The sequence below is a fragment of the Dermacentor albipictus genome, chromosome 3 (genome assembly GCF_038994185.2).
Source record: "Dermacentor albipictus isolate Rhodes 1998 colony chromosome 3, USDA_Dalb.pri_finalv2, whole genome shotgun sequence".
Taxonomy (NCBI): domain Eukaryota; kingdom Metazoa; phylum Arthropoda; class Arachnida; order Ixodida; family Ixodidae; genus Dermacentor; species Dermacentor albipictus.
Window position 1 is genome coordinate 166,741,377 of NC_091823.1, and position 12,211 is coordinate 166,753,587.

Genomic DNA, 12,211 nt, shown 5'->3' on the forward strand with positions numbered 1-12,211 from the left:
GAACCTAGTTGACGATCAACGTCAATAAAGCTTAATCCGTCTGTCTTTATTATTACAAGTGTTGTGTTCCGCCGAGGTGTTGAGCACTGCTGTCTGCAAGCCGCCTACGAAGACGGTTTTCAAAGGAGCCGCCTGCATTCACATTACAGCCACGTCGAAATGGACACTGCCCAACCACTACCAGGTCTATAGTCACCATCAGTAGCACTGAGCATTTTACATTGAGAAAGGCTCGACTGAGCAATTGTTGAAAGTGTCGGCGGGCAGAAGGCTACCACGCGCAGCGGCAGAGCAACAATGGGGCCAGGCAAAACTCGTCCTGAAAAGAAAGGGGGAGGAGTAATTTTCTTCAACTACAGCAGATCACCTGTCGCAGCGTCGCAACAGGAACAGACCGGAGCATGCTGAGACGGCGAAGAATCATTTTCCCTTTGTCCTGGATGAATGGATGGATGGATGGACGTCACGAGCGTCCCCTTTGGAACGGGGTGGTGGATTGCGCCACCAAGCTCTTGCTATTGTACTGCCTAATATTCTACCTAGGTTAAACAATAAAAAAAAAACACTATGAACTTCCACAACCAAATTTCTGATCCCTGTTGCTAACTGCGCTTTTGTACGTCTCCGTTTTTTGTCGTTTCCCTACTTTTATTCCACGAATCCTCCAATCGCTTTACTCTATGACTTACACATGACACATGACTCACATGACTGAGTGGCGTCGCCTGGTGGGAGAATCTCAAATACACGCAAGATGGCGACAGTGATACCTTGAACTTAACCTTAACGGCGTTCGGGATGTGTTTTGAAGAACGAGTGTAGTGCTTGCGTGTGACAACTATGAGATAAAGCAGCTAGTGTCACGTACCGGTTGTGCGCTTCTCTAGCTGATACTTTGGAAGAGTATGTCCTATATAAAAGGCATTCTGGTATTACCTTCCAACACAGAAGGTACTGCCAACACCTTGACTAATGCGCATAGGCCATCTCCCGATATTTATATTTCTACTTTCTCATTCTGACTGTGGCATTTTGGAAGAGAATACGTTGACACCTTGTGATCAGTGCAGAATGAAGTCGTCTGCCTTGTTTCTTCTGATGTGTGCAAATGACGTAGAAGAATGAATTGCATAGTTTCGTATTGCGATGGATAACTTCAACTTTGCGCTTATCTAAACACATCTGGGACGTCGCTGCTAAGGCTGTTGTGCCGTTCATTGCTGTGTTTATGACAGCGAAGTGGCAGAGAACATCCATAGGATATCCACAAATACTTTCACTACCCCTGCCTTAAAGAGACTGGCTACTGCCCACACCTCACCTTATACGTCATGTGTTGCAGTAAACAAGTTACGCGCAGTCATGGTACAGGACGTTAAGGAATTTTGACTGGCCAACGTCCAGCGCCAGGGAAATAATTATACTCAAGAAGCACCAACGAGTGCTGTTTCATAAGCAAATAGTGAACTTCCAGAAACTGCGCATGAACATTTATTTTCACTGTCCCTAGTTGAACTCTATAGATTCTGTACACATTGTACACCGATGTTCAGATGGCTAGATAAAGCTCAGAGCAATGAAACATTTCGATAATCAAAATCTAAGATACCGTGTTTATCACCTTCATCTTAGAGGGTATGCCGAATTCATCAAGTCTCCATAAACGCGGCACGTATCCAGGTACACATTTCTGAGAAATCCTGACGCAATAATACTTTAATATGAAACTCGAACCACACAGCTGTGGTAGCAACGTGTTCATTAATAATATTCAGTTGGAAATGACAGCTGTCTAAGAGGTGGTAGAGCCCTTCTCGTTAACAGGTCACCAGGGGTAATGAAGAAGTTTTCTTGCTTCTACATGGCACGGAGTGCCACTACCACCGTTAGAACGCTGAAAAAAGGAGCGCTGGCGTAATACAGGTACGATATAAATAAAATTCAAAGCACGGTTTCTGTCGTGATACTTTTCCAGAAATTCTGAAAACACGAGATGCGTGCCCACAGATCACCATAGCAACAAGAAATTTTTTGTCCAGATACACCTGTTGATTTGCCTGGACTGTCCCAGATCACACGCTGTAGAGTCAGTCACGCAGAACGTCCAGTTTACAGATCACCGTTGTCAGGAGCAATGAACGCCGATGCTCCGAGCGCTTATGGGCGCCAACGAATATTAGTTCGAAACGAAAAACACGAAGTGGCCCGCGAACACATGGCTAGAGAAAGAGCTTCCCAGGGTTCATGATGCCCTTAGGGTCAATGGCCTTCTTCAATGTGTGCATCAGCTGGATGCCGTTCTCGCCGAGCTCCCGGACCAGCAGGCTGCGTTTACCGATCCCGATACCGTGTTCACCTGTCGACGTGCCATTCAGGTCCAGAGCCCTGCACAGGTAGAGAAAATCTCAAAGCATAAGTATGGGTCAAGATCAAACAACACACTGTAAGACGCAAATGAACAGGCATTTAGCAGGACTACAGACAGGGGTACGTGTCCAGGCCTGAGTGTTGTTCGTTCAGTGAAAAGCTTAAGCGCCTTCTAGCCCACTCTTCCAACAAATGCCGATTAAGTCAGGTACAAGCAAGACAGCAGCTCAACGAAGCTTGAGAACACTAGTAATGCTACAATCTGTGGCAGGAGATCACGAGAACTACCATAGTGGACGACAAGTTTTTTGTTAACGCATTACAGGTAGTGTTGGACATCCATAAGTTGGACAAAGATTGACGCACAAATAGGATTTTATCAAGTTTGTTATTCACCATTTTAACTGCTTTAGTACATTTTCTGCAGCTGAGCCACTGAACCTGAGTCTGCTCGACATACTTTAGCTTAATGGGAATCGCGTAACATCACTTTTGAGGCATTCGCACCGAAACTAACACAAAATACAGGTGCGTTCCATATTGCGTTGTTCCACTGTTCTATCTTTTCTTTTTGTTTGCTGCGAAAGTGGCGTTCTTGGAAACGAATATGTGCGACGCTAACACTATTCTCTCCAACTACTAGGAGATTCTTGCAATGTGGGCAAGGCCTGAGCAGTGTCTGGCTACAGTTCAGCAACTGTAGATGTTAAATTCAAATATAAATTATGGGGTTTTACGTGCCAAAACCACTTTCTGTTTATGATGTACGCCGTAGTGGAGGACTACGGAAATTTCTACCACCTGGGGGATCTTTAACGTGCACTTAAATCTAAGTACACGGGTGTTTTCGCATTTAGCCCCCATCTAAATGCGGCCATCATGGCCGAGATTCGATCCCGCGACCTCATGCAACTGCCGATGTATTATAAATGTTAAAAATAAATATTTAATATAGCTCCCTAGCGAGTGTCACACATTCAGCAACCTTCGCCGCCACTAATTCTACGTTCTATAATAAGATCACATCATCTATTGGCTGGTCAAATTAAAAAAAAAAGTTGCTTGCGACGTTCTGGCTAATATTTGCAAATATGTATTGCAGGCATATCCAATAAACGTTTCTTTAAAAGTGCGCGTTCCACACGTCTGGCTGGTTCCATGAATTATAAGTGAGATATAGGGGCACATGCATTGAAAGTACTCCGCATAGTCAAGCTACGCGACGTTCTACGCGGGTAAAGCCGTCAGCGTAACAACTGACTTGAAACAAGTTCAAACCCACCTCGTAACGACTCAGATAACAAATCTGCCGAAAAAAACATTCGCTAGCGGAAGCTTAGATATTTGTTTTGTTGCTATGTTCCACGATAACTGAAAGTGACAGTCCTCCAGCAAGCATTCACGATGAAGTCAAAGAAACAGGAACTGTATTGCTACCGTGGGCGCTCTAAATTAAATGTATCCCATTGTAACTTTACTAGAATATCCTGACGTCAAATTTACGTAACGGCAGATGCAAGCAACGCCCGGTGATCAGAAGCATTCTTTGAACAGCCAAATAAAATGCTCTTCCCATTTCTAGAACGCTACTTTTGCTTGCTTTCAACGCAAATAGGACTGCTTGCCTCTACAGGCCTCTATAAATTAATTGGCCGACCTGAGGCGAGGAATGCGCAGAAGAGGCGGCGTTGCCCGAGTCAACAAAGTAGATAATCGAATGAGGAAAGCGTCTTTCATTGCTCTGCTTCCCCTCGCTTAGCTTGCAGTAGCTCATCGACGATCGTGGCGGCGTGCAGAGGTGAGTTACAAACGCCGCCAAAACGGATGCCCTGTTGAGAATATTTGGCAAAGCGATGTCGTCTACGTGCCGAAAGGGCTCGAAAACGTTATACTGCCATGAAAAACTTGTATTATAAGCAACGAAATCACGTCTAGCAGGCAGCACCTAGTAGACAACGCCGAAGCGATCAGTCGACACTCATCTTCAATTCCTTTGGGAATGGGGCAGTCACCGGCTATTCCCGCCCCCCCAAAAGTTCAGTTTTGTTTTGCCCATCGATGCACTTGTATTGCGTATACAGGTCACGTCGACGTGGTGAGTTTCCGCGGTTTTTTGACGTCACTTGTAATACAGGCGAAGTAGGCATGGACCCTATCATTTTTAACCAATCGTGGAGATCGAAGGATATGGAATAGAAACAGGTTGGAATAGCTTTGCGTGCCAGCGCCCTAGCAACCGCTTCTTCATTGTGCGCATCAGCTAGAGCAAACCTGTGAATGCGGCTACGACAAACTGACAACAGATCGATGCATTGCAATTTCAAGGAAAAATGATTTTTGTCGCCGCAAGATAACTAGCCCACAATTCCATTCAGTTATGAGAACGCTCTAGCGCGGGGCGAACTCCTATTTCTCCATTCAAAAGCATGTAAAACACAGAAATGCTGCAGCAAGACAACTAGTGAACTGAGTTGACTGAAGTTGGTTGTATTTGAAAGAGAAAGGCAAGTTTAAGCACTACAGCAGCGGTATGAGTTGTTGCTTCACACTTTTTACTAAAACTCAGCCAATTCACAAAAATGAAAGCGCTATTTTTACAGATCCGTAACTCTGTGGGAAAAACAGAGATCATTTGAGCATCGAAAGGAGGCAAAGCTGACATACGAGCTTCCAATTTATGTGGAATTGTTGCAGTGATTACGGTTGTTTTGCATGTTATTCACAAATCGGTGACATAATTCGCAGCGGTGTGTAATCCATGAATTTTATGCGACTTATGTGTCCAAATACGTTTTTCTGGCAGAGCTTTAGTATCGTCCTTTTTCTTGCTAAGTTACGGTTTTGTAAACTTCATAACTTTCTCTGTTTCCTTTTCTTTCTCGTTTTGCGTTCCTAAAAAACGCTGGTGTGGACTTCTGTCCAGCCTTACGCAGTCATAGCTCCGAAAGTGTGTTCGACCTGCAATAAGGATTGTCCAGATGAGGAGGTTTTTGCGTGTGTGGGTTGTACATACGTATATCATTCCGGAAAGTGTTCGGTAATTGCAGAATCGGCGTTCAGGTCAAAAGGCGAAATATGGCGTAAAGCATGGCACTGTCCAACATGTCGGATCGCAAGTACAAAGAGCCGCCAGAGTGGCAGGCCGAACACTGAACAGGGCACTGATTATGCCGGCTTGATATTGAGAATAAATGACAAGCTAGCACAGCTGATGACATTACAAAGCACGGTGGAGATTGAACAGTCGGTGTAGACAATGTCTGATCAGTACGACACAATTCTTCGGCACATTACCCGCCAAGATAAGGACATAGCCGAGCTAAGGAAACGAGTGGACGTCGTAGAGAATAGGAAACGTTCACTTGACTCTGAGCAGATAAAGAAGGATATTTACCTGGAGTAGCAAAGCAGGAAATTAAACCTTGGATTTCATGGCATTCCGGAAAGTAAGGATGAGGACCTGCTGTCGAAGCCTAATGCCGTTGCGAGCACAGTGAACCTTCCCGTGCTTACTATGAACGATGTGGCCGCTGTGCATCGGCTGCCAGCGGCTAAACATAGGGTCTCAGCGATTATTGTCAGGTTTGCAAGACAGTAACAGAAAGACCTGTCCTTGAGCAAGGGAGAACTGAATCAACTGAAAACAAACTGTTTTGTGCTGGAGAAGTTGACAAAGAGAAAGAAGGAGTAGCTTAAAGACGCAGAGAAATGGGCGAAGAACAACAACATTAAGTATGTGTGACACAGAAATTGGAGAATTTTTGTGAGACAGCGAGACGGAACAAACGCAGTTCACATTGCTTGCACAGCAGATTTGAATAATATAGTATAGTTTCCTTCCTTGTTCCTTGTTTGTTAGTTTTTCAAAAGTTACAACGCAAAGTGCACTTTCGTCGTTGCACATGGCGGTAAATGTTTCTTGTTGTGTAATACCACATGATTTTTTCGACGTTTCTCGATCCCAGACATTGTAATCTTTCAGTGTGTTTCATTTAAATGCTAGGCCTGTGGTATCTAAGACAGCCGATCTCGAGTTGCTTTTTACGCAACTGGGTTTTGCTTTTGATGTGGTAATGTTGATTGAAAGCTGGTATGGTGAACATAGTACTATACTCAAGCTTCCTTTGTATGACAAATTTGTTTTAAGAGGAAGCTTTAGCTCGGGCTTAACTCCAACGCGGCCTATTCAAATACATGTAAAAACTCAAAAACGTTTTTCTGAGATAACCCCTGGACCGATTTTAATGAAATTTGTTGCTTATGAGAGAGAAAGTTAAATTCTAGTGACTTTTGGAAGGGGAATTTTGATTTAGGGCTTGCATTTTGTTAAAGATATTTACAAAATTTCAGAAGTTTGAAAAAAATAGAAGCACGAAGTTTACAAACTCATAGCTCTGCATCAAGAAGAGATATCGCGGTTCTGTAAACGGCATCCATTAGATCATTCAAAGCGGACAAATTTCATATGTCATTTTACATCTTATGTGAGTTTGTTACGTTGTTTACGAGGGTTCTGCAAAAGCTGTAATTACATATTAATAAATTTTTTGAGATTCATCTATAAGATGTCAAATTTGTCCGCTTTAGATGTGATATTAAGTACAATTCACAGAATTGCGATATCACCTATTCTTGCTGACTTACAGAGTTGTAAACTTCATAGTTTTGTTTTCTGAAAATTTGCGATTTTTGCCAATTTTTAATAAAAAATTGACGACCTAAATCGAAAATTCGAAACCAAATGTCACTAGATTTTAAGTTTTTCTTTTAAATGCAACAAATCCCGTCAAATTTGGTGCTGTGGTTGCCGAGAAAAACGAATTCTCCTTTTACATGTACTTAGATAGGAGCACCCGAGCTAAAGCTTCCTCTTAAATAGCGTGGTGGCGTACTATTGATGGTAAATAAAGGACTTTCATTGCGATGTGTTACCTCAGTTTTCTGTCATTAACCCTGATTATGAAATTCTGTCGCCTGTTATCAAAAACAAGGTTGTGGAGGTCATATATCGCCCCCACAAACGGAAATTTGAGATCTCTCTTCGCTTTTCTTGATCTTGTCCCTCATAAGTGAAAACAAATGTGTCGTTTTAGGTGGCGATATTATTATTAATCTCCTTGCAGATAACCACACAAAGAACAATCAGAAAATCTACTGAACTCTTTCGCCCTCTTAAATGTGTTATGCGATCCTACACGTTACATTGCAGACTGAATCGCTATTTTATCTACTTATAACCAATATGCACATGCTTATTTTGCAAGCAGGCTTAATAAATACTGATATCAGCGACCACCGCGGCGTTTTCATGTGCGTTCCGAAAAGCAAATTTCCTAATACAGAAAAGATACCAAAGTTATTTCAAGATATGTCGACTAAAAACTTGAACAATTTCAAAGGGAAAGTTCGTAATCATGACTGGAGCGATGTTCTTAAGGAAGCAAGTGCCGAAAGGGCTTATGCTTTGTTTTTACCGGCTTTTTTGTGCATATACGAGTGCTTCCTTTATAAACATGCACAGGAACGAAGGAACATTAGGAAGCCATGGATCACACCTGAATTGCTGAAGAAAACTTATCAAAATGGTAGGCTATATAAGAAGTATGAAAAAACTCGAGACCCTGAGATGCTTAAAGCTTTCAAAGTGTTTAGAAATAAACTAACAGCACACGTGCACGTGATCAATATTTCTGTAACCAGTTTTTCTGCCCGTTGAATATGTCGGATGAATTATGGAGGAAACTAAACGGACTTATAAACAGATCGACAGGCCCAAACCAAGAAACAAAAATTCAGACTCAAGATAAGGAACTCACAGGCACTGATTTAGCTAACGCGTTCAACAGCTACTTCACAGAGATAACAAGTAATTACGTTGACTCTAATACTCTTCATATAAGAAAGGAGAAGTAAATGTTCTTAACGCCAATATCATAATCAGAGGTGATGCCGGTATTCATGGGGCTAAATAATAGCAAATTTGTTCACGCAGACATCATTGTAATAAATTCAGTGAAGTTAGTGATAGGAGACATGGCAGAGTGCTTAGCTCACATATATAACCTTTGCTTATCTCAAGGAACATTCCCAGCGCAAATGCAACTCGCCATAGTGAGTGTATTGCACAAAAAAGGAAGTAAGAGTGATTTTACAAATTTTAGACCAGTGTCCATACCACCTGTTCTCTTAAAAGGATTTGAAGAAATAGTTCGAACTGGAATAATAAATTTTAGAGAAGAATGCAATATCATTCCCGGCGCGCAGTATGGCTTCCGGATATATCGATCAACAGCAATAGAACTGCTAGAACAACAAGGATTTATCCTGCAATCACTCGAAAATAAAGAAGTGGCCCTTGGAATATACGTGGGTTTTACAAAAGCTTTCGATTATTTAAATCACTCCATCCTACTAAAAAAAACTCAAAATGTACGGATTCCGCGGAACGGTTCTATCGCTTCTGACGTCCTACCTTAGTGACCACAAGCAGTACATGTATTTAAATGCCTGCTCTTCTAATATATTACCAATTTCTGCCGGCGTACCTCAAGGGAGTATTCTGGGCCCATTTCTGTTTACCTTTTACTTGAATGACATTGTTAACATCGATCCGATGGTGAAATTTGTCATTTACGCTGATGATGTGGCAATGTTATCTCTGCAGGAAGTGCGGATGAGCTGATTCTGAGAGCGAACGTTCAGCACGCTTGTGGAATTAGATACATGGGCACCCGCCGTGGTTGCTCAGTGGCTAGGGGCGAAATGCGAAAACACCCGTGTACTTAGATTTAGGCGCACGTTAAAGAACCCCAGGTAGTCGAAATTCCCGGAGTCCTCTACTACGGCGTGCCTCATAGTGAGAAAGTGGTTTTGGCACGTAAAACCCCATAATTTAACTTTTAGATACATGGGCGCAACTTAACAAATTGAACATAAATGTTAGTAAAACGAGGGCTGTCATATACCGAGCGAAAAACGACATGATTAACATTACCTGAGACATTAAGCTGCACAACTCAAATATAAAAATGGTAAGTGCATTTAAAATACTTGGACGCTATTTCAGTGAAAATATGACCTGGGAAATTCGTATCGGCCACGTTGTGTCAAAACTGTCTGACATCGTCGGACTGACGTACGCCAACAGGTATATTCTGCCGCCAAAGGTTAAGCTTCTATTATACAATGCACTATTCTACTCGCATATGAAATATTGTCAATCAATTTGGGGGAACACAACAAAAGGTAATTTGCAAAGAACCATGATATTGCAGAAAAAGAATGTAAAAAATATTGATAACGTCCCCATGAGTCACCCTTCCTGCCCTCTGTTCTTGAAGTACTTTGTAATGAAAATAGACGAGCTATATCCGCATTCCTTGGGGGCACGTTATAAGCTTGAAGTATAAAATAACCGCTATTCCCTGCTACGGTTGGCATCGCTTTCTAAAAGGACCACACTTTACGATAATCGAATCCCACAGCCATGGCTAATTAAAATGCGCAGAACCGGATCCGGACAACAAATGGTAAACAGAACGCTACCGCATTTGTTAAATTTCTGCCATAACATTGGATTGCCTCCCGAAACAGCACCGAACGACAAACTGTTTTTCTGTGGCAAAATTCCTTTCTCATGACAGAATTACGAAAGGTTTTTCATTTCTGCGCATGTACGCTACACTCACTGCAAACATACTACACAAATGTATACCATTTTTTTCGTCTTTTCCTTCATTATGTAGTGCTTTTTACGTGCACTTTCTTCATGTTTGTAATGTTTCCTTTAACATTGGTCTATCACGCAGTTAAAGAACTTATTTCTAGAGTTACTTATTCTGACTGTTGTGGACAACTTATGGCTTCATTACTATTACTATTTGTTTGTTATTTTTATGTTGCCTTGCCAAAATTGTTCTGTGTCTTGTATTCGGTACTCCGGGGAGCTGGGAACTAGTCAAGCTGACTTGTCAGCTTTTTTTGCCGCACTCCCTCACTTCATGAATGAAATAAAGGATTATTATTATTATTATATCTAAAGAGTTAGAAATTTTGCCATCTAGAAGAATTTATGTAGAAACAACTGCCTATCAAAATAAAGAAAGGTACTTCCAACATGCAGAATAGTTGGCAACTTTCAGATTCTTTCAACACCGCATCAAATTCTGCACGATGGATGGCGAATGAAAGGATTTCTTAGTTTCTATGTATCTAGATAGGAGCTCCCGAGGCGAAACCTCCTCTGAACAGCATATGCACAGGTTGCGCAATGCTGCGCCTTCTGCTAATGCTTCCTACATCGGAAATTACGCATACATTTGACACGATCACAATGCGAACAGAGAGCCAAGGCAAGTGCAGACTCACTCAAAATGTTGACCTGCCTTTACAAATAAACACATAACTTTAATGTGCATGAAAGTTCACCCCGTTTCTGCATGTACATACACATACAATGGGTCAAGACCCGCAAGGATTGCGCGGAAACTTCAGAGCACACGAGCTCACCCGGGCAGCGAATTCGAGACTTCCTACCCTTTGACCTGCTGTAAACACAATCACAGAAAAGTGTAGAAGATGCAGTTAAACGAAAGGCTACATTTTTTTTGTCTCGCAGAACCGCAATAACGCAACATCCTACACGCATTCGATAGAGGACACCTCATTCATACCAAAAGCACGAACACACACATTACTCGCACCACATTACAGGCATTGCATTAGCAGGGACCCAGGCTTTCCCACTTGTAAAGACTGCGAGTCCTACCCACAAAATAAACATACCTCGAGGGAACGCTTCGCCCAACTCCCCTCCACCTTTAGAAAAACAATATTTTTTAAACTACCACGAAACCAGCAGCCCGCCAGCTTGGAAGAGTGGGCCGCCGAGCCACGAAACTTGGAAAAAAATTGGTGGCCTCTTCTTGCGTGGCAAGCCAAGAATGTGCTATGCTAGGAGCCTCGGTCTGGGGCCTAGTTTCCTTGGAACTACTAAATGTTATCTCTCTCTTTCTGTACTCTTTGGAATACACATGTTGCCGTGCGTTTTATTGTGCGACATTGCACATCGAGAAAAATTTGCACCATTTGGTGCTTATCTGGGCCCGAATCACTATACGTCATAAATATTGCGCTCTTTCCCTTTCTTGAAAGCAGCATCCTTGATGCTACTTTCAAGTCACGAACATCGTACATTTATAGGTCTCACCGCAAAGCAGCGAGCGCAGAGTGTTAAAGAAATGCACACAAGATAAGCGCCGATTATTGGGATGACGATTACTGTGTGATAGCATGCTAAGCACTAAAGTATTGTTACGTCGAAGCGCGTCAAAGGGACGCAGGGATCAAGAAGGGAGGGGAAGAGGAGAACGAAGACGGTGCACCGTCTTCGCCACGACATGCACGCCACGACAAGCTAGTTGACTCGCCCAGGGGGCTTTGTCTGCGAGGGGAGGTATGTTACGTCGAAGCGCGTCAAAGGAACGGCAGGCTACGAACAACAGGAATGGCCGCTGCACCGTCTTCGTTCTCCTCTTCCCCTCCCTTCTTGATCCCTGCGTCCCTTTGACGCGCTTCGACGTAACAGTATAAAACTTCGGACAGAGGTCATCAACTATGACTATCCAAGCATCGGAGTAGCCCTGTTTAACGATGAAAGTGAAAATATAATTAAGTTTCGTTTATCTCGCTGAGGAGCGCCATGAGCGCCGTTAAGCCAACCATTTGACCGAACTACCTTCGGTATCTGGCCCCATCCTTTAGGCTGCACGATCTTCGCAATTGGCCCTAGAAAACAATTAGATACATTCTAAAAACTAGCGAGGGTATCGCAGGAGTGAAGCGG

The 12,211-nt window shown here is 42.8% G+C and overlaps 1 protein-coding gene across 3 annotated transcripts in view; it reads right to left on the reverse strand.

The window, feature by feature from the left end:
* Positions 1–1,475: 1,475 nt before the first annotated feature.
* Positions 1,476–12,211, reverse strand: part of LOC139057653 (probable D-lactate dehydrogenase, mitochondrial) — a 70,225-nt gene continuing 59,489 nt past the window's right edge. For all 3 annotated transcript variants that reach the window (XM_070536263.1, XM_070536265.1, XM_070536264.1), the window contains exon 7: positions 1,476–2,385. In XM_070536263.1, the coding sequence (XP_070392364.1) occupies positions 2,220–2,385 (166 nt within the window). In that variant the 3' untranslated portion in view covers positions 1,476–2,219. The remainder of the gene's footprint in view (positions 2,386–12,211) is intronic.